Source organism: Rhipicephalus microplus, chromosome 1 (assembly GCF_043290135.1).
Source record: "Rhipicephalus microplus isolate Deutch F79 chromosome 1, USDA_Rmic, whole genome shotgun sequence".
Taxonomy (NCBI): Eukaryota; Metazoa; Arthropoda; class Arachnida; order Ixodida; family Ixodidae; genus Rhipicephalus; species Rhipicephalus microplus.
The window spans coordinates 211,319,654-211,343,447 of record NC_134700.1 but is presented as its reverse complement, the minus strand read 5'-3'; the positions used below and the strand labels follow the sequence as shown (position 1 = coordinate 211,343,447).

Below are 23,794 nucleotides of genomic sequence, written 5' to 3'. Positions count from 1 at the left end.
TTGTTGCACTGTTGCACAGCATGCTTTTTCAAGGACGAATATTAGACAAGTAAGCATAGCTAGAAACAAGTTGAATGGGACCACAGACCTCAAAAATGATTTACAATATACTGAGTTCTAGTTGACGTGGCGCTTTTGTTTGACCAACCTTCACCAGGTAGAAGGCATCTATTTTCATCTGAAAATCCCATGAAGAGGACCCATCAGTTGCACCGGTGTACGAGCGGTCCCTGGAGCATCCCATGGCTGAGAAAAACAGCCTTAGACAATCGCTTTGATTACGTTGCAAGAAGCTGGCAATTTCACACTTAATGTTAATCCTCGCTAAAACACGATTATGTTTCAATTCGTCAACTTTACTCAATGCAAACTCATTATTTCTTATACCTGTGTTTGGTAGATTTCTCGTGCCACTTCTTCAGCGGTTCGGTTGCTAAAAATGAACGTCTCCTTTTTGTGATTTCGATGCCTTGGCGCCTGCAGAGAATAAAATATATGATAGTAACTGGTCATTGAAAAAGGAAATCTATGCTCCCCCCCCCCTTGCTGTGAATCGTGCAGCAGTGCGCAGCATGGGCATGCAGCTACTTCCCATCATAGAGTTCCCGCCTCTCCTTTTACCGTAGCAGCGGTGAAGCCAGTGCTTGAGCTAAGCATGCAGGGCTTCCCCTGCACAGGTAGAGTCTTTTTCGGGAGATTCGAAATCTCCGTGCGCGACATCGCACAATTTTTGATGAATATTATCGACTTCTTTCTTGTTGCAGCTCTTGAGATATGCGCCACCTAAAGCTATTACAACGACTTCTCTACGCTTTGCATAGAGGTTCTTAAGAAAAAGAGAAGAAATACGCGCGGCGTCGTTACAGTCTCTCTCTATGGAGAACACTTCCACAACACCGTGAAGAGGAGGGGGGAATGGCAGGGAAGGGGATAGGAAGGAAAAGGTAAGAGAAGGTTAAAAAAGAGGGGGAAAAAGCATTCGATCTGCCTCCCATACGCAGTCAAGAACACCCGTGCGCCACGTGCAGTTGACAGAGCAACCCGCCAAGAAAGCGGGATGCCACGCCACGGTGGTCTAGTGGCTAAAGTACTCGGCTGCTGACCCGCAGGTCACGGGTTCGAATCCCAGCTGTGGCGGCTGCATTTCCAATGGAGGCGGGAATGTTGTATGCCCGTGTGCTCAGGTTTGGGTGCAGGTTAAAGAACCCCAGGTGGTCGAAATTTCCGGAGCCCTCCACTATGGCGTCTCTCATAATCATATGGTGGTTTTGGGACGTTAAACCCCACATATCAATCAATGAAGAAAACGGGATGTGTTTAATGCGAGCCGGAAGGAGGAAGAAAAGGACCTTCCAAACTCCCCATGTAAAATCAAGTTGGCCCCGTTGGTAGCGCCGCTACAGAGGGCTAAATCATAAGCGTGATGTTATCGGGGGGGGGGGGGGGAGCAGAGCTGCCGCACACAAACCCTGCACTGGCGAATGCACTAGGAAAATCGCGAGAACAGCATGAAATGCTGCACCAAGTCCGTCTACCACCGTGTCTTTCGGGTGAACGGCAGAGGCCATCTGGGTCGAAGGGGACGGTTATGTGCTCGTGGAGACAACAGGCGCACTCGATATTGTGTGCTGCCAGGTGGTTCCGCTGGCACTGGTGAGTGCGTCCAGGAACGAGCGGCCCTTCAGTACTGCCGCACTGCCCCGCTTGTCGTTCGTGTTGACTGCGGTCCTGGCCTACTCAAACGCTTGGCGGCGCGTCACTGGGCCGACCGCAGAGGCAATAATGACGGCGGCCTTGCGCTGAATCTGCCAGGAAGGGAAGCGCGACTCGTCCGTTGGGTGGTTTCCGCCTCAGTTGAGGCAGCGTAGTTATTTCGTGGAGGCAGCGTTCGTTCCGCGAGCAGGTCGCCGTGGCATGGCCGGAGCACCCACAGCAGGCGCACTGGAGGAGCCGCGGCTGACAAGGGTGGACACCCTCGGTTGAACCGTAGTGCCCTGAAAGGTAACCGAGAAGCACCTGCCTCGGCGGGCACAGGAGACGACAGGGATGGAAGAAACCAGGTTGGTCACGATGTCGTCCATGTGTAGGTTCGCGTCGACGCTGAAGTTGGTGCCCACGCAGATTTTATCCATTTGTAGTTGGCCCCTTACTCGCAGGATCTCTCAGGGCTGGCCCATTGAAAAAAGGGGTGCAGGGTCCGTGAAGGGTTGAATATCCACTATGATGACGTTGAGTCGTAAATTGACGCGCACGCAGCGGGCGGACTGCAGAAGCCAGACAGAAAGGCCGCGATGGCGTTGTGGGTTGCTCTTAGAAAGTTGGCACTCTTCCCAACAGGGCAAAACAGAATAGTACCGCCGCGCTCTCCTACAGCTGCAGGAAGGGCCGGCAGCTGTGGCACCGGCACCACTGGTGTGTCAGCGTCCAGCTGAGGCGTAGTGCCGCCGCTCTCTCCTACTGCTGCATAAGTGACCGGGGGCTGTGTTACGCGTGCACCGCTGGTGTGTGGGTGTCCGGTTGGAGGGATAGTGGAGGAAATGTGTTGAAGCGGAAGCTGGGGCCTCCTACTTCTTTCCACGTGGTATCCAAGGTATAGTGTTGGAAGTTGATAAGGTGGTGCTCGATGTTTCCATGAGGTACTGGAGCGAGCGTGGTAACGGCTCATGAGATGTACGGAGAGACAACAAGCTGGGCTCCCGAAGTGCTCCGTACTCATACAGATGGGTGAGCAGCGCGATGGGGAACAGATGGGGGAGCAGCGCGGCGCCTATCGCAGCTGGAACGCTCATTTTGGCTTTGGCTTCTGCCCATCACCCATCAAATCCTTGAACGTTCGTCATATGCGTGATCATGAAGTAATGACTGTTCTTTTTTAAGTATTAATGTTCTTGGGCTTGTTTACTGACATCAATCTGATGGGTGTAAAATTCTGTGACTTTTATGTACTTGATGCCCCATAAAGTAAATACCTTTATTACAACCTGTTTCGTAGCCTTGTTCCTATATTTCTTTGGTAAAACACCACTACCAAATTTTCTTTGTTAAGTATACTCAGGTAGAAACTATGCGATGAGCATTGGTGTTATAACGAACTTTTTTAGCATATGAAACATGAACAGATAAGTCTCATTTCTTACCCTCGCTCATAAAATATTTGTTATTGAGAGCAATGAATGGTGACATTCTTTATTACCGTGGCCAGCTAAATTTGCTATAAAACAACACAAATGGGATGTCCATCCAGATTGTCGCATTGGTCGAACTGAACCACATAAATCACAAGCATTCGTAATTAGCAGAATACTATTTCTCCTTCGCGCCTCTGCGAACAAAGAGAATCACCTGACAGCTGTCAATTATTACTTTACTCTGTGAATGGATTCGTGATATATACTCAAATCAGTTTTATAAAAAATGCTGATATACACGTATCAGTGGGTGCTTATCACATCCCACCAATCTCAAATTTAACCACGTGACTCTTAATTTTGATAGCAGCGTTTTAAAAAAAGAAGAAAAAATCACCACCCAATCACCCTGTACAGACGGTTAACCAGCAAAGCTGAAACTTGTGGCCACAGATGGCTGAAGACGTCGCAGTTGAAGCCACTCGAGAAAATCCCGCCCAAAACGGGCGTAGGCCTCGGCAAATGTGTTTCCATCATTGCATCGTGGACATTGCTCTGCCTACAAGACCGCTTCCTCGGCTCGCCGCGGTCGCTTGCGTTCGGCTTGGAAGGCTGCCGGATTCTTGGTGCTGAGTTGGGCTTGCGGTTAGCCAACAAAGTCTGTTCTTGAACCCGGACTGCTGAATCGGCCCGGTAAGGATGAATTCTCTCCCGGATCATCTGTAGGCGCTATTCTTGTAACATTTACTGCTATCTGGGCGTTCGTATGATCCGTGCCCTCCCCATGCACACTTTTTAAGTGGAACCTTCCCGAGCCCGTCACATGATGATTGTTTACCTCCCTCCTTTGCCCGTCCACCTATTTGACTATACTCTTCTGACACGTGTAGGAGACACGGCGGAACGAATTACATTTCTTTCTTTCTCACTCTCCATTCTTCTGCAGCGCTGTTGACGTGACCCTTACTGAGAGACGGCGCTGCACATTTAGCTCATGCTCTGGGAATATGAAGCAAACCAGCAAGGTACTCACTCTCGAACGCTACCTCCGCAATGGGCTACTGCCTGGCGCAGCCCCAGCTTCGAAGACCAACTTTGGTGTGCTCTTCGAGGCATTCAATATACCCACCATGGTAGTCCATTGGTTATGATGCTAGAGTGCTGACTCGAAGGTCGTGATATCGAATCTCAGCCGCGGCGACTGCGTTTTTGATGGAAGCGGAAACTCTGAATGTCCCCGTACTTTGATTTAAGCGTGCTGAAAGAACCCCGTTTGGTTGAAATTTCCGGAATCCTCCTCTACAGCGTCCCTTATATTGATATAGGGGTTTAGGGACGTTAACCGTGAACAGTTTTTTATATACTGTAATACTCTACTGTGAAAGAAACGTTTCTTCCACAGTATAACATAAGAGTATACATAACACAGTCCATGCTTGCGCCCCGTGTAAGATCATAGCTTCATTAACATCAAAACATGTTTCACTGACCAGTTCTGAAGCTGAGGTCCCACGTCCATATCCCTCCGCCTCATCCTGCCGTGTAGGCGACCAGGCACCCGACTTGAGGCCATTGCGAAGACTCAACTTTTGCAGCAGTCGATGTTCCATGCAACCTGTCTGACTTTCTCCTATTAGCAATCAGAAGAGCATAATGAATTGCCCATTTCTCTTCAATTACAATTGAGTTGCTATTTAAAGCATTGGGTAAAAAGCACCAGAAAGTTTTGGAGACTCTCCGTTACATCGGCTCCGTAATCATCATCATTATAAGACAATTTAGGTCAAGACATGGACAAAGGCATTTCTCAGTGATTTGTAGTTTTCTCTATCTTGCGCAAACTGGTGTTGTTTTATCCCAGTGAGCCTTTTTTTTATTTCATCCCTCCATCAACGATTTCGACCACGTTTCTCATTAAATTAAAAACAATTACGCTGCTCTGACCACCGGTTGACTGTCCTACAAATTAGGTGGTTATTGAGAGAGAGAGAGAGAGAGAGAGAGAAAGAGAGAGAGAGCATAAGAGAAAGGTCATACGTGGCCTCGCGTGATCGTAGAGGAATATTGGAGATGTGTCGTATGCGTCATTTAAGATTTTTCGATGCGGCCATGGCCTAAGCCCATAATTTTGGCGTGATGTTAATTATAATCTTCGCTACCCATGTCAGTTCCCAAATTCATGCAGCCGTCTATAAATCTGTCAATGTCATGCCTCTTATTTCAATCAATCAATCAATCAATCAATCAACCAATCAATCAATAAATCAATAAATCAGTGTTTATTCAACAAACTGAATACAAAAGTGGTTACAACATATTCTTCGTCTTAATTAATTTCGTCTTCATCGTACTCATGTGCAGCCCTAGTTAAATATTTTCTCGGTCTGAGTTCATATTCATTTTCTAAAACATGTTGCCATGCTCGCTAAAGAACACAATGCCATATGTAAATTGGAGATTGAAAATGACTGCAATGAATATAGAGTTGAAACGAACGAAGTTTTATTTTTTTATTTCTATGTATATTAAAATCACGAGAAAGTACTCTAAAAAAAGCTACCTGGACAACTTGACAGGTTCACCACTTTACGGAACTGTTGTTACTTAATAATATTAATGAGTGTGGCAGTATAATATTAGTCACAATGCTAATATTTAAACAAAATAATAGTATGAAGAAATGATGGAATGGTTTAAATCTTAGCAAGTCTAAGGCAAGCAATTTCTAGGAAATTATTTCAATGTGTGTGAGCTGGCTTGTAAGTATAAGTACATAACTCTTAGCATCATCATAATTCACTGCATCCTATATGTAGATATGATGTATGGCGTCAAACAACAAACAATGCTGTCTTGAAAAATCAAATGCGAAGTATTATAAAAGCCACAACTCCCAGAATGAACAAAAATGCTTGGTTTGACAAAAGTACAAAAAGCTGCGACTTATATCGAACCAATCCCATCATTGAATTCGAAAGTACGCTAGCATTAGATAGAAGTATTGAAACACTCATTGACCGGTTGAGGCCAGGCACCGCATTCACAAAACATTTTTTTTGACAAAGTGATTCGTTTACGGAACACACCTCGCTCGTCTTCGTGCTTTTCTGGATTTTTCGCTGCATTTGTGAGGTCTATCGCCTCATACATCGCGGTGATGGATGTTCAACCTCACGGGGCACCGTCCTAGTCCGCTTCGACCGCGGGAACTGCTTCGAGGAAGCGAGGAAACGCGTCTAGTGAGAGTGAGTGAGCTGTACTCTGCATCAAGCAACGAGTTCTCGGACGACGGCTTCCAACCCGTCCTGTACCGCAAGGTTAAACGTCGGATCGTCAATGCATCTTCGGCATCAAGCACGACCACCGTAAAAACTGCCCCTCAGCGATGGCCTCACTCCATCCTGTTTGTGCCGCTGAATGCTACCGACAGTCTACGCGGGCTGAACAGGCAAGCGCTCTCTGTTTATCTCGAGAATATTACGCCAAATGAGATCAAAGAAGTATGACTAAATGCAAGAAGGAACATCTTGGCAATCGATGTGCTGAATCCACGTGCGCTGAACGCGCTTCAGAAAGTAACGCAACTGGGTAACATCAATGTCAAATCTATAATACAAGCTGATAGCACCACTTCAACAAGAGTCATTTATGACGTCGCCGCTGAAATTCCAAACTCAGATCTCTCAGTGTAGATAAAACCGGCAAATGAAGATAACGTCATTGTGAATGTCGGCCACCTCGGTAACACACATTGTGTGAGAATTACGTTCAAAGGGGACTGTCTCCCCTCCCATGTGAAGGTTGGCCACTTTCGTCACCAGGTCCGACCATTTATTCCAAAACCTATGCAATGTCATAAGTGCCAGAAGATTGGCCATGTGCAGGGTGCGTGCAGGAACTTCGAAGTGTGCCCCCGATGCTCAGAACCACACTCCGAGGACAAATGCAGCGCAACCATGCTAAAGTGCCCTAATTCTCAAGGTGCCCACAGTGCATCTTCCGAAGACTGTCCACGCATAAAGAAGGAGTTTACTATTCTTAGACAAATGGTGCGAGACAGCTCTACCCACAAAGAGGCCACGGAAAAAGTCCGGCGAAGACGACGACGTCACCGTCGAAGATCTTCGCGAAGAACACAGTCAACTACAAGAAGTAAGTCAACGCATCTGGGAATGGCGCCCACTGCAGGGTACACCGAGGCAAACGCAGACAATGGAAGAGAGAAAACAAGTAGATCTCTCTCTACTGAAGAGTGGCCGCCACTTCCGCACACGCGACTTGTGGAAGAACCGCATCAGAAGCCGCCTTCATCAGAGCAAGCTCCAACAACAGAGGAGCAGCGGAACTTGGATAGGCAAGTGATTGCTCTTCTACGATTCATAACTAATGCCATTCGCACGGTGTTAGACAACATGCGCACAACGTCAGCCAGAGGTGCACTTCAAGTACTGGACACTCTGAGTCGAATACTGGCAGCTCTTGAGTAGATAATGGCCCACCAGCCTCTGTCTTTCAAGGAAGAGATAAAAAAAAGCAACAATTTTTCAGTGGAATGCACGGGGATTGAAATCACGCATTGCAGATTTCCGTTGGTTCGTTTTCACTAATATGTTTCCCATCATCGTCATCTGCGAGCCAAATTCATCGAGCGCTATCAGACTCTCCGGATACGAACCATTTATGTCGGCTTGTTATAGTAGAAACAGCGAGGTCCGGCTGTTTATTCGCCGTGACCTGACTTACATTCTTCGGTCTGTACCACCTGACAACTATAACCAATATATATGCTTAACGGTGACGAAAAGGGGTCTTATTGTCACTGTTGTCGGTGCATACCTGTCGCCATCAAGTAGATTTGACCACAGAAAACTAGGACACATCCTATCATCCACTCCTGGCCCATGGGTCATCATCAGAGACTTTAACGCCCACCATACGCTATGGGGAAGCCCGAAGATCAGCGCAAAGGGTAGAAGTCTGATAACTTTCGCTTCAGACAACGAGCTGTGCTTGTTGAATGATGGCAGCCCAAAATTTTTACGTGGCCCTGGATACAGCAGCTACCTTGACTTGGCTTTTGTTTCTCGAAGTCTCGTCAGATGTGCCGGGTGGTTTGTGGACATAGAAACACATGGGAGCGACCACATTCCCACATATGTTAAGATCAGAGGATTATCACCTTGCAAGGTACGCGAAACTATCCAAAGAGTGCACTGGACCAAGTTTGAATCTCTCATGGAAGAACGCTGTCAAGAGAACACCTCACTTGACTAAGAACAGGTGATCAAGACATGGTGTGCACCCTCACATGCTCTTCGAGAGTAACTGAATTTGATGTGGAATTAGAACGACTTCGGGCTCTCCGACGGCGTGCGGAATGAAGGTACCAACGCACAAAAACAATCGACTATTTACGAATTGCTAGACGTCTTCAGAAGAAGATACAATGTCGCATAGACAAGCTAGAGTCACAACGTTGGGCAGCCTTCTGCGCGTCGTTAGATTCCCGCAAGCCTTTATCACACTTGTGGAGGACAATAAGAGGGCTCCGGACAGCTCCAATTCAGCGGTCTTCATTAAAGGCTCTATTCCTCTCTCAACAGAGATCGGAGGTCGACGTGGCAAAAGAGTTCTGTGCCAAACTATCTGGCCAGCTCACAGATGCCAACATCTCCACGCTCTCACGTAGTGGCACGACATCACGCGATCACCACATGGACCAATTTTTTTCTATTCACGAGCTTAAAGCAGCACTGGCTTTGTGTAGACGGACATCAGCACCCTGGCCTGATGGAATATCATACAGAGCACTGTGTCACCCCAGTGAGTGTGCGAGGAGTGCCCTCCTCGTGATATAAAATTGTTCGTGGCGAGAGGGCACCCTACCAGTTAACTGGAAGACCAGCCGTTTGGTTTCATTACTGAAGCCTGGCAAGTCACCTTTGGTGCTCACATCGTACCACTCGATGGAACTGGCTAGTTGCTTGGGCAAAGTGATGAAGAGGATGGTACTAGGACGGCTAGAATGGTTCCTGGAGCATGACAACATCTACCCGGACGCTATGACGAGTTTTCGCCGTGGCCGGTCATCAATTGATAGCATCATAGACCTGGTCAGCTAGTTGCAACACGAAAAAGGCCGTAAGCGTCTCTGCGCTTCTTTATTTCTTGATGTTAAAGGGCCGTACGATAACGTCACACATGAAGCTGTTCTCACCGCTTTCAAGGAGGTAGGAGTGGGCGGTCGGATGTCTCAGTGGCTACGCAGCTATCTCTCTGAGCGATCCTTTTTCGTGAAAAAACAAGGATGGTGACACTTCGCTACATTGCAGCCACCGTGGTGTTCCCCAGGGTGGCATACTTAGCCCTGTACTATTCAACCTGACGCTAATAGCTCTCAACGAGCATCTGTCATGTACTGTCAGATTGTCAATGTACGCGGACGACATCTGCGTTGGGACGTCTGCAGTAACACGTCTACAGCTGCGAGCGCGAATTCAGAGAGCTGCCACTCAAGTTGCTATTAACCTCCGTCAACGACATCTGGAAATTTTCTCTGAGAAATGTGCACTTGTGACATTTACGTGCAAACCAATGCAGAACTACAGCGTTCTGATAAACAGCGAAAGGATACGTCACCCCTGATCATACAAGTTCCTAGGAGTTATAATTGACAGAGACCTCTCATGGAGCCCACATCTATCATACATGAAAAGGTGATTGACAGTGTAGCGGCGAGAGAAGAGGACGTGAGACGGCGTCGAAGGCGGCCGATGGGGCCGTGCCGATCTCGCCACTTTATTGCAGGCCTGAAGCGGAGCCACGTCGACTACCAGCGTCCAAACCGCCAGGCCAGAAGCTCGTTCTCATTCTCGCGCAGCTCGAGCTCGGGGTGACGGCTCGTGCCAGCTGCGCGAGAGACGCGGCGCGGTGATGGAAAAAATGATGATGATGATGATGGCACTACAGGGCTCCCCCCCTAGCGCTTTGCGCGATTTGAACGCATATGAAAAAAAGAAAGAGGGCGACAAATGCTATGTACATGAACGGTAGTCCATAAAGTGTTCCTTTGGCAAGTCCAGTTTGTCAACGTGTAGTGACCATCGGGAACCAGTGGGTCTCTGGTGGGCGACACTGAGAGTTGCGCAGTGGACGAAGAAGTAAGCGCTCGATGGAAAGAAATCCGTAATGGCGGATGGCTCGGTCCCAGAGGTCTTCAATCGTGGAAAGCACCTCTGGAATTTCGAGGTCTCGCGCCACTTGTGATGCGTTTCTGTAGGCGAAAGAGAGGCCGTACTCAGTGACGCTGTGAAGCGACGCGTGACTGAGAACGTGCTCAACTGGTGCACTAAAGTGCGGGCTGTAAAGCGTGTCAAACGGGCCCGTGTCGTAGAGGCCGTCGTAGAAGGTATAGTCACACACGCCATCCGCAGGCAGCGGCTGCGACTCGTTCGTCGCCGTGCCGAATACGCGGACCACGGGAAATGGCGCCACGGGAGGCTGTGCAGGAAAGACGGGTTCAGTTGTCGCCTCAGTCACTGTCGAGGTATTCGACGCTGGTGGACTGGTGGCAGTGCTTGTTCCCATGCTTTCAGTTGGCTCCACAGTGGTTGTAGTTAGGTCGGTTGACTTGACAGACGTCATAGACAGTTCAGTTGGCTGGTCAGACGTCGTAGGCAGCTCAGTTGGCTCAACAGATGTCGTAGACAGTTGAGTTGGCTTCACAGATGTCGTAGGCACTTCAGTTGGCTCGACAGGGGTCGGAGACAGTTCAGTTGGCTCGACAGATGTCGTAGATAGTTCAGTTGGCTCGACAGATGGTGTAGGCTGTTCGTACGCGGGACACGCGTCGCTAGTGGCCAGACGAGAGGAAGTCGGGAGGTCAATAACGGGTGAAAGGTCACCTGTGCCAGGCTCCGAGGTGGGCGGCAAGGTGGCCGTCATGGAGTCTGGTGGGGCCACGGTTGGTAGCACACGTTGCGACGCAGTGACAACCCCAAAGTCGCGGGCCCCTGGAAGCGGTTGGTACGTGAGGCCATTGCGGGCGAGCATTGAGGGCAGGCTCTGGCTCCGCGAAGGCACAGCGCTGGGGCCCGTCGTAGACCACGAAACAGAGACAGGGACAGGGGCGGGGAGCGGGGACGCTGAGGGTGGTCGGCTGCTGGCCGGGGAGGTGCGAGTGGAATGTGGCGAGGCACCCGGCAGGCCATTGCTGGCACCAGTGGCAGGTGGCGGAGCGGTAGAGGGCACCGTCGAGGAGCTGACCAGCAGCTGCGGCGAGGAGGAGGCCGAGACGTCTGAGCTGGTGGTCGCGGAAACGGCGAGGGCCACGGTGTCGCGTGCCGTCGCTTTCTTGGAAAACGTGCAGGTAGCAGGTACGTGTGATGAAGCTCTGCACGGGGGCTCTGAGGGAATGTACCTCTTGGAGGGAAGGTCAGTCGCAGTGGGGGAGTCTTCTACCTCGCGGTCGTGATCAGGTGCAGGAGTGGATGTTTCTGCGACCGGATCAGGTGTAGAAGTAGTCGAAGCTGGGGTACCGAGGTAGCGGTCAATGGAGGGCTGCGGACCGGTTCATACCTTGCTCTGCGACGCCGGGGAAACCTGCCTGGTGCGGGTAAACAGAAGCGGACGGTATGTGTTGCCGCTGCGGGCGAGCACCGCAGTGCAGAGGGCATCGTAAGGCTGCGGACTGGTGCTTGAAGTGGCAGCGAGATGGCGCAACTCTACCGGGAGGGCGTCGAGAAGAATGGCGTGCATCTGCAGCTGGTCCGTGACGCCATTCAGCGCCAGAACGGCATCGAGCTGCATGAACCATACCTTGGGGTAAGTTGATTGGTACGGCGGCACTGGTGGGCAGAGTTGCGGGAACATGGCCGCGGGCCGCTCGGCGAAGGGCGTGTTCTCCGGGTCACCAATGTAGCGGCGAGAGAAGAGGACGTGAGACGGCGTCGAAGGCGGCCGATGGGGCCGTGCCGATCTCGCCACTTTATTGCAGGCCTGAAGCGGAGCCACGTCGACTACCAGCGTCCAAACCGCCAGGCCAGAAGCTCGTTCTCATTCTCGCGCAGCTCGAGCTCGTGCCAGCTGCGCGAGAGACGTGGCGCGGTGATGGAAAAAATGATGATGATGATGATGGCACTACAACAGGCATCTGTCATTTCATCAAGTTCTTCGCTGGAAAGAACTGGGAAATGTCCAGAACTGCTATATTATGACTATACAGGATTATTTTCCTTGGATTCCTTCGGCACAGCCTACGTGCGTTAACCAACACAAGTAAAACAAGCATACGAATGCTTCAAAGTGTCCAGGCTCAAGTACTCCAGATTTGTTTAGGCTTGCCCCAAACTGCATCAACAGTGGAAACTATCGCCATCACAAGGGACCACCTCATCAAGACCCACATTAATGTTGAAGTGCTGAGGACACATATACGACACCTTGCTCGAACTTCTCGACATCACCTAGCCTCTCTACCAGTGGCCCGACCATGCACATCTTACTGCAAAACAGTGACCGCGCATGGCGAGTCGATCCCAACTTCGTTCTCTCCTGCCGCTGGACCTGTGACTCCGCCATGGTGCCTCGCTCAACCAATCATTAATATTAACATACCTGACGTCTAGAAAAAGGCCAATTTGTCGTCACCGGCTCCTAAACAGCTCACACTACTTATCTTGTATGAGAAATACCAAGACTCCACACATATATACACTGACGGATCGGTTCAGCCGGACAGATCTACAGGAGCAGTAGTGATACCAAGGTTGGCCACGACAATTAAATTCAAGTCATCTCACGCAACAACATCAATGGCAGCAGAATTGGCAGCACTTAGTGCCGCGTTGCAATTTGTAGTTGATCAACCTACACGCAAGTGGACTATTTTCAGCGACTCGAAGGCGGCACTGCAGTCTCTACTATCAGCCTTACGCCGTGGACCACATGAGCAGCTGGTACTGGAGATAGCAGAGGTTATACACCACCTGACTGAGAAAGGGCACCACAATGCATTTCAGTGGTTACCTGCAGTCGCTGCGGAATGATCGGCAATGAACGGGCCGATCAAGCTGCCCGCTCAGCCCACACAGAAGATCATAAACTACGACTACCACTTTCTAGGACAGAAGCTGCACGAAAGCTCCGCAGGCTTGCTCGCCAGCAAACCACATCATAATGGAATCAGCCACACTTCAAGCATGCCCGACTGTACTCGCTTGACCCTACGCTAAGTCTTCAAGTCCCGTCGAGGCTTTGCCGAGCAGACCAGACCCTGTTATGTAGGCTGTGGTTGGGCGTTGCGTTTACCAACGCCTACGCTTTCCGCATTAAGATGGCCGACACCGCAGCCTGTGGCCACTGTGGCAAAGAAGAAACAATCCAACATATTCTTTATGACTGCCTATATAGTAAACGACGACTATGCCTTCGCAAGGAACTCAGAAAATCAGATAATCAACTTCTGTCGGAGCAACGAATTCTACAATATCGACAAGATGCAACTTCACAGAAGAAGGCCCTGAAAGCGCTACTACACTTTTTGCGATCGAGCGGCTTTACTGAACGGTTGTAGCTAGGACGCCTTTCCTGTGTTTGTTTTCGTTTTCACATGAGTGCGCGTGCGTTTTTTTTCTCTATCTATCCCCTCTTTCTTGCCCCTATTTCCCCGCCCCCAGCGCTGGGTAGCAAACCAGATGCCAGTATCTGGTTAACCTCCCGGCCTTGCCCCACCGCGGTGGTCTAGTGGCTAAGGTACTCGGCTGCTGACCCGCAGGGCGCGGGTTCGAATCCCGGCTGCGGCGGCTGCATTTCCGATGGAGGTGGAAATGTTGTAGGCCCGTGTGCTCAGAATTGGGTGCACGTTAAAGAACCCCAGGTGGTCTAAATTTCCGGAGCCCTCCACTACGGCGTCTCTCATAATCATAGAGTGGTTTTGGGACGTTAAACCCCACATATGAATCAATCAATCAACCTCCCGGCCTTTCCTTTCTCTCTCTCTCTGCACACAATTAGCAGAGCTCAAACTCCCGAATGCGAATGTGGATTTATAAAGACGTATGTCACCTTCTTATAGACTTTTCACTTCATTACACGCCGACACGCAATCATAAATCAGAACTGTCGGCATTAGACCGCAGACAGTTTAGCATCAAGAAACTTCTGGGCCCGTGGCCAACTGGGTCTTTACAGACGTACTGTTTAAAAGTGCTAAAACGTTCTTTACAACACAGTGGAATCTTGCCCGCCTCGGAGATGTAGTGGCTAAGGTACTCTTCTGCTGACCCGTAAGTCGCGGGATTGAATCCCGGCTGCGGCAGCTGCATTTTCGATGGAGGCGGAAATGTTGTAGGCCCGCGTGCTCATATTTGGGTGGACGTTAAATTACTTCAAGTGGTCGAAATTTGCGGAGCTCTCTACTATGGCGTCTATCATAACCATATTGTGGTTTTGGGACATTAAAACCCACAAATCAATCAGTCAAGTCAGTGGAATCGCTGAAAAGTACTAAAAAATAACGAACTTTCATTTGTGTACCATGGCGCACTCGTTATGTGCATTATTTTATGTCATTTGTCATACGTGTGTGCTGAAGTGAATGACGTGTCGACTGCCATGTACACATGAACGAATACATCTCCATAAATACCAGACTTGTGCTGTGCTATTTAGTGCCGGTTGGATCGAATGTTGACGAGGGTCGTCACTGTGAGACTATATTCGTTCACTTTCGCACATTTCGTTATGGTGTTGTTTGATATGTGAATATGAGGGTGTTTTTGCATATGTGTGCTCGAGTGACCTGTTTTCTATGCACTGCTCGTTATATTTTCTTTTAAATTATGTGTTCAACTTTCACTCAAGGACTAAGGAATAGCTGGCACTGTGCTTGACGCTAACATCTCCTTATATGTTATATAGTAAAAAAATTCTGAAAAATTGTTCATTTTACACAAAAACAGTGTCTCTATTTGTATAACGCGTGTGTTAGAAGTTAGTAAGTTCAAGAAAATTGGCAGATCTTACGTACAGCGGGAGTCGTTGATATGCGAAGCACGAATGGGGAATGGTGATAGGTCACTTTAAGTTCACCACAACGTTAAGAGGTGGAGGTAAATTATGCCGTAGATGACTTTCATGTCTTGGTTATCATGTATGGACGTTTATTTACCTTCGTCATCTATTAACGTTACCTGATACCAACTTTGGTATATATGGAGCTTGCGAAACGGCCGCGAGCATGCTATGAGCGTAGCATGTAGTCATGTTTTACATGAAATCTATATCATGATTATCATATTTGGACATCTCATTTACATTCATCATCCATTCAAGTCACGTAATACTAAATTTGGTATATGTGAAACTAGTGAAACAGCCGCGAGAACGCTATGACCATAGCATGTAGTCATGCTTTACATGAAACGCATCTAATGATTATTAGGTTTGGACGTGTCATTTACCTTTTTCGTCTATTCACTACCCGTGATATCAAATTTGGTACATGTGGGGTTAGCGCAACGGCGACGAGCGCGTCAAGAAGGGCCCAATATACTCCGACGCAACGTTGACGCACGCGCAGGCTGGGCGCAGTGACGCCACGCTAGCAAAACGCGAGTCCTCTATAGTGTGACGCCAGGCGTGACCAGCGCAACCAGAGTTCGCCGGCGCGGCCGTTGACAACCGGCGCGAAATGCGACATGCTGCATTTCGCGCTGACGACGTTACTTAAACAGCACCGCGTCTGCCTCTCTTCGTGACGGAGGGACGCCGTGAGCGCTCAAACGCGCATGCGTCAGAGCAACGCAGCGTGGTGCGCAACTGCGAGTATATGGCATGCAGATCCACAATGAAGGTCAATGGGCAGATCCACTGATCTCTGGGACATATCGGCGCCTGACGTAGCATCGCCGACATGACGCTATAAAGCGAACGCCGGCGCGCGCGCACGCCGGCTCACGTTGAAGTGTTGGCACCTTGAGTGTGGCATGTATTAATGCTCTTACATGACACGCATCTCATGATTATCATGTTTGCACCAGTGCCATACATTCGTCATCCATTCACGTGACGTAATACCAAATTTTGGCATATGCGAAACGGCCGCGAGCGCATCGTGAGTGTGGGACGTAGCCTTGTTACATGACACACATGTCATGATAATCATGTTTGGACGTGTTTTTACCAATGTTGTCCGTTCGCCTCACGTAATACTGAATTGGATACATGTGAAGCTAGCGAAACGGCCGCGAGCACATCATGAGCGTAGCACATAGTCCTGTTTTTACATGACATGCATCTCATGATTATGATGTTTGCACCAGTCACATACCTTCGTCATCCATTCACGTCCCGTAATACTGAAGCTTTTCATGAGAAGCTAACGAAATGGCTACGAGCGCATCATGAGCAGTTGATGCAGTCATGTTGTTACATGACACGCCTCTCATGGTTATCATGTTTGCACGAGTCACATACCTTCATCATTCATCCACGTCCCATTATACCAAACTTGGTATATGCAAAGCGAGCGAAAGGGCCGCGAGCACATCATGAGTGTAGCATGTAGTCATGTTGTGACATGACACGCATGTCATGACTTTAATGTTAGGGTCTGTCGCTTGTGTTCGCCAGGCATTCATGTCATACCATACCAGTTTTGTAACATATCATGTGAATGAAACCACCGAAAGAGCTACAAGACCATGAAATGTAAATCACGACATTCATGAATCCATATCACTATTTTCTTGTTATGACTAGTCAAATATGTTCTTCGTACAGTCATGTTATGTCATACCACGTTTGGTGTTTATACAATTATCGAAACGGCCAGGAGAGCTAAAAGGCCTAGGCGGCTAGATAGATAGATAGATAGATAGATAGATAGATAGATAGATAGATAGATAGATAGATAGATAGATAGATAGATAGATAGATAGATAGATAGATAGATAGATAGATAGATAGATAGATAGATAGATAGATAGATACGCTCAAAGTCACCAAAGTTCGCCAAGAAATGCTTCGCATTTATTACTGCCAAGAGATTCTTGGAAACCCTGCTTTGCCTAAGTTGAGACGCTTCGAATTGCTAAAGGACTCGCCCTCTGGATTTCGTGCCGATCGGTTGTGCCCCCGCGATCTTCGAAGACAGCGCAGCTCTGGCCGACTGGCTCGCCCTACGCCATCCCCTGCCGCCGACAAGAGCTCTCGCTGAGTGGAGCCTCGTCCTCGGACTCCTGCGACCGTGTCCATCTTTCCTATTTTCTCCTTCCTTCAGGGTGTCGCTGTTCCTGCGCCACGCTCTCTCCTTCCCCCTCTTTATATCTATACCTTTAATCCTTTTCTTTTAATCCCTCCTTACCCGCATACCTCGAGAGCTGCTGTTGAGGTGTCGCACTCTGATGCAAACAGTTACGGGGCTCACTTTTGTCTTCTTTTCTCTTTAAGAATCACATAATATTTGCTAAAAAATCGGAGACGCAATACCATTTGCCCAGTGGACCACGTGACACCCTCAATCGCCTCCTCTCATTATAAACGTTACGAATAGTTATATGACTGAAAAGCTAAAGACTGACACTAATTCTGTATGCAGCATCAAAATATCATCAAATAGACAATGTCCAAATGAATAGGGACCCCCTTCATCCTACTCACAAACAGGACCCTCTCTTACGGCCCGTACGCATACGTCTTAGCAAAGGATGCGCATACAAACCACATTGCCAAAACTGCCATGGACCCTTCATTATCAGAGGCGTAAAGAGAATAGTACTGTATGCTTGGTGGTCAGTGTATTCAATGTGTCACGTGGAAGGCATTGCGTTGAACAAACGGGGAGCTATATGAAAGACAGGTCACAAAAGACAGTAAGATTGGGCGTGTTAGTATAACAGAATAAAAAGTGCTTAGTAGCGCAAACGACAGGAGGGGATAAAAAAGACGAGACGGGGCGCTGATAAACGCTCTCTCTCGTCTTTTCTATCTTCTCTTGTCATGTGCGCTGTTACAAGGACATTGCAATCTTGTAAGAAAAGGCAACATTCAGTGGCTCACGATCCATTGGAGCACGTTTAGGTGTCCCCTTTTTTTTAAACACCAAGCTGTTATCAACCAACCTTGATGAACTAACCAAATAACTGAATGCCAACAAAGCCGTCAAAATCCCAAATTTAGGTATAGATTGTGTAAGCGCGCCGTCTTGTCTCTGTCGACAAAATAATTACATTTTTAACGTGCATTATTTTGTGAATAGTTTCTCATATCTTTTCAAAAACAGAATATATAGGCTTAAAGAGGTTTTTTTTTTTATCTCGTGCTTACTCTGCTCCACGTGTTCAAATGCATATATATAAATACGCGTTCAAGAATCGCCACGAGTATAGAAATGTTAAGAACAGGAGAATTATATACTCTGGATATCGTCAGTATAAGGAAACCTAATACAGAACAGGATCTGTGAGTCATGATGAGAATATATACTAGATTAAACTCGCTGTCTTTTTTTTTTTTCACCTCGTATAGCTCTGGATACCGCGGCGGGTGCGCAGCCCAACGTTTAGTAAAGAGGCAATCTGTGAAAAGCAATTCACTCACGACAACCAAGAAGCACACGCTAGTCGCCACGGCACGCTTGGGCAGACAACAACGGCTCCTGGAAATTTGTACCTGAGTGAAGCGTGGCACGGCCACATTTGTCATTCGCTCTCATTTGACGTCGGCTGTAGAAAATTTGAAACAGCAAAATATTTATTAACAAAAAAAGTTAAACAGCTGTGCATGTCCGAGATGCAGAGAGAAGACCAATTCGTTAGACAGAGAAAGCATGCGACAGGTTTGACGGGAACGGAAATGAAATGGAAAGCCAAAAAAAAAAAATAAAGGGTGTGGGAGTGTTTTATACCCTATTCTAAGAGAAGTTAGTGTACTGAAGGATGCCATCACAAACACTAAATTATTGTTCATGAGAATCCCAACCACACGTACTAGAAATGAGTGCATTTCCAGTATTTGCAGGTAGGTGTGACGCCCCAGGGCTGCCAGCATCTCGCGCAGCGAGTCCACTTTTTCTTCATCGACTCGTTTACGACGGCGGAGCCATGCCCACCGCCTCGTAACAGTACCCCCGGTGTGGCAGCTTGGGCTAGTTGGTATGGCATGACGATAGTTATAGCGCGAGAACAAAACGATGACACAGAGACAAGAAGGACACGAGCACTCGTATCCTTCGTGTCCTTCTTGTCTCTGTGTCGTCATTTTGTTCTCGCGCTATAACAATCATCATTACCCCCGGCGAATGAAGCACCGTCACGGTACCCCTAAGTCAAACACGACTGGCAGTATAGCGTTTTAGGCGCGACACGTGAACAACATCAGTAGGTGGTGTGGCAGAAGATGAGTGTGATTGAACGGGAGTGATGAGGTAGTCGACGTCGGTGACCTTGCGGAGAACTTTGTAGGGCCCTTTGTATCGTGGGAGGAGCTTCTCGCACAAGCCTTCACGTCGATACGGCGTCCGAAGTAGGACAAGAGTGTCAGCAGGGTAGTCAACGTCGCGGTGCCAGTCACCGTAGCGGACTTTTTGTGAGGCCTAAGAAGCACAGAGCCTGTAGTGTGCGTGATTCGGTTAGTTACGCGTGCTCGAAAAGCAACGTCCCGAGCACACACCGTTGGTTGGATAGTATCGGAAGGGAGGAGTGTGTCGAATGGCAACGCAGGGTTACGGCCGTACAGAAGAAAGGAAGGAGAATAGTCTGTGGTGTAATGGTTTGACGAATTATACGCAAACTTAACGTAGGGGAGCGTTGCGTCCCAGTCACGGTGGTAAGCAGAGACGTATAGACAACATGTCTGGAGGAGTTCGGTTGAGGCGCTCCGTGAGACCGTTGGTCTGGGGATGGTAGGCAGTAGTAAGCGGATGTTCGGTAGAGAAGCTACGGAGGATTTCATCGATAACTTCTGTGAGAAAGCAGCGACCACGCTCCATCAAAAGCTGGCGCGGAGCCCCATGCCGCAGAATGGCGTCATTCAATAGAAAGTCTGCGACGTCTGTAGCGCAGCTAGTTGGCGAGGCACGAGTTATAGCGTATCTGGCCGCATAGTCAGCTGCGACAGCGATCTATTTGTTACCTGACACGGACGTCGAGAAAGATCCGAGCAAGTCGAGGCCGTCGCGGAAGAATGGTTCCGGGGGAAGGTCGATAGGTTTCGGGGGAAGTTCGATAGCAGGACGTTTGCGACGCTGGTAGCACTCGCAAGCAGCGACATAACGGCGCACAAATTTATACAGGCCAGGCCAAAAGAACCATTGCTGCATGTGGTGATAGATGCGTGAAAGACCTAGGTGTCCCGCCGTCGGAACGTCATGCAGATGTTGAAGAATGGTGACACGCAGGTGTCGAGGAATAACTAACAAAAAATCCGGGCTATCAGGCTTCCTGTGGCGGCGATACTGAATTTCGTTGCGTAGGACATATTGACGGGGCGAAGGGTTGGAATGTCCTGAAAATACTCGCTCAATGACCGTCTTGAGGGTTGCGTCCCGGCGCTGCTCTGTGCCGATGTCACACAAATCAGATATGGCGAGCACACAAGAGTCGCTCTCATGAACAGCGAGGCTAGTAAGGTCCACTGAATAACGCGAGAAACAATCGGCATCTTGGTGCAACATGCCAGACTTATAAATTACGTCGACGTTATACCCCTGGAGACGTAGAGCCTAGTGACCTAGGCGACCAGTTGGGTCCTCGAGTGACGACAACCAACACAGAGCGTGGTGGCCCGTAAACTCCCGGCCGTAGAAGTAGGGGCGAAATATCGCTATAGCCCAGACCAACGCAACATGCTCGCACTCTGTTATCGAATGGTTTCACTTGGATGTGGAGAGAAGGCAGCTGGAACACGCAATAGCAAGCGTTTGGCCTCCCTGGTGTTGAGCGAGGACGGCGCCTGTGCCGTGAGCACTGGCGTCTGTGCGAACTTCAGACGTAGCGGACGGGTCGAAGTGGGCCAGTATTGGTGGTGAAGTGAGCAGGTTGATCAGCGTGGAAAACGCAGCTGCTTGTTCTTGGACTCACGAAAAGGGCACATTCTTTTTTGAAAAGATTAGTTAGTGGTCGTGCAATTGTAGCGAAATTGCGTATAAAACGTCAGAAGTACGAGCATAAGCCTACAAAACTATATGGGAACAACTTTGGTAGAAAAAGGCAGAGGAAAGTTCTTGACAGTTCTAATCTTGTCAGGGTCTGGTTGGACGCCAGAAGAACTTGCACGATGACCAAGGACCGTGATTGTAATTTTAAATGGGAAGCATTTCTTAGCAAACTTCGGCCACTTTGAGCGTATCTATCTATCTAGCCACCTACGACATTTAACTCTCCTGGCCGTTTCGATAATGGTATCAATACCAAACTTGGTATGGCATAACATGACTGCATGAAGAACATATCTGAGTAGTCATAACATGAAAATCATGACACGTATGCCATCAATGTCATGATTTACAATTCATGGCTTTGCACCTCTTGTGGTGGTTTCGTGCACATCGCATGTTGCAAAATTAGTATGCTATGACGTTATTGCATGGGGAAACCAAGCGACCGACCCTAACATGAAAATCATTACATACGTGTCATGTAGCAACATGACTACATGCCACGCTCATTATGCACTCGCGTCTGTTTCGCTAGCATCACATGTACGAAATTTGGTATTACGGTACGTGAATGGATGATCAAGGTATGCGACTGGTGCAAACATGATAATCATGAGATGCGTGTCATGTAACGACATGACTACATGTTACGCTCATAATGCGCTCGCGGCAGTTTCGCTAGCTTCACATGTACAAAACTCGGTATTACGCGACGCGAACGGACGACATAGGTAAATGACACATCCAAACATGATAATCACGACATGCGTGTCATGTAACAACATGACAACATGCCACACTCATGATGCGCTCGCGGCCGTTTCGCTAGCTTCACATATGCCAAATTTGGTATTACGTGACGGCAATGGACGAAGAAGGTATGTGACTGGTACAAAATTGATAATCACATGCGTGTAGTGAGAGAACATGACTACATGCCGCAGTCAAGGCGCCAATATATTTCGACGTGACGCGGTGCGCGTGCTCGCCGGCGTTCATTTTATTGCGTCACGCCGGCGTTGCCTCGTCAGATGCCGGTCCTGCCATAAACTCGCAGGCGCGCACCGCGCTGTGTTGTGTTGACGCATGCGCGTTTCAGCGCGCCCGGCGTCCCTTCGTCACGAAACGAGAGAGACGCAGTGTTGTCTGGGTAACGCATCGGCACGAAATACAGCATGTCGATTTTCGCTTCGGTTGCCGTCGGGCTGCACCGACGGACGCTGGCCGCGCCGGTCACGCCTGGCGTCCTACTATGAGTGCTCGCGTTTTGCTAACCTATAGCATCGCTGTGCCCAGCGTGCGCGCGCGTCAACACTACATTGGAGTGTATTGGGCCCTTCATGATGCGCTCGTGGCCGTAATGCTAGCTCCACATGTAGAAAGTTTGGTGTTAAGTGACGTCAATGGATGACGAAATACATGAGTGGTGCAAACATGATAATCCTGACACACGTGTCATGTAAGAACGTGACAACATACCACACTCATAGCGTGCTCACGTTCGTTTCGCTAGCTCCAGATATACTAAACTAGATATCACGTGACGTGAATGGATGACGAAGGCATATTCGAGTGGGCTATGTACGGGAAATTCACGGTTACCCCAATAATCTCCTGGAGCTTCGCTTACTCATTATCATTCACTCCGTGGATATACTGTGATACTTTTTCCCTGACTGACTTACGAGCTAACTCTGGGTGTCATTTCGTGCTTTTTGTTTCCGATGTCTGCATTCATCACTGAGTACGCAATCTTTGGTATCCTGCCACTGGTGCAATCTGCAAACTACACTACCTCCTAGATACAAAAATAAAGGCTGTTTGTGGCATTTATACACCAAAGGAAGGGCGCGCCTGTACGGGCCATCAACCCATTCACATTACTGCAAAAAAAAAAAAAGAAAGATCGTATCATCTGTCCTTCCATGCTAAACCTTTGCAGGCTTGCCTTCGCGTTTCCCGGATATTTCTTTTTTTTTTATCGCTGCAGTTTTCACGTTTCCAAAGGACTACGGGCCTGCAGCTCGCGTATGCTGATGTCACCGCACTTCTGTCAGGCTACGAATCACGCGAGATTCCTAGGTAGACTATGCCAGTGATTGCAATCCAGCTGCTTTAGTATAATAGTATAACCCATAACCCTAATAAATATTTACAAGCTAAGGTACACTATAAGGCCTATAAAGACATATCGCACCACAAATGATGCCGATGTTGATAAATTTGTTCATGCGATGGAGCTTTAGGAATGCCTATTTATTAGAGCAGATGAAGAATTACCTAAAAAAAATGATAGCTCATGGGATAAGCTAGCGCTACCATGGACATGCGCTATTTACAATTTTTACCGAGAACAAATCCAAGCGTACTAAACGTCCAGAGGTCTAGCACTGCTGAACTGTAGGGCCGGGGTTCGATTCCTGGCAAAGGCGCTCCCATTCCAATGGAGGCAAAATTCTGAAAACACCCGTCACTTAGGTCAAAGCACTCGTTAAAGAGCTCCAAGTGG

At 48.5% G+C, this 23,794-nt stretch overlaps 1 protein-coding gene across 5 annotated transcripts in view; it reads right to left on the bottom strand.

The window, feature by feature from the left end:
- LOC142805536 (ornithine decarboxylase-like) overlaps positions 1-23,794 on the bottom strand; it is a 72,513-nt gene that overhangs the window by 13,345 nt on the left and 35,374 nt on the right. For 3 of the 5 annotated variants that reach the window (XM_075891198.1, XM_075891193.1, XM_075891195.1), the window contains 2 exons: positions 4,619-4,758; positions 388-477 (listed from right to left, as the gene is read on the bottom strand). In XM_075891198.1, the coding sequence (XP_075747313.1) occupies positions 388-477; positions 4,619-4,738 (210 nt within the window). In that variant the 5' untranslated portion in view covers positions 4,739-4,758. Of the gene's footprint in view, positions 1-387; positions 478-4,618; positions 4,759-18,647; positions 18,834-23,794 lie in introns of those variants that run through there. The other 2 variants (XM_075891196.1, XM_075891197.1) reach the window with 2 other exon arrangements.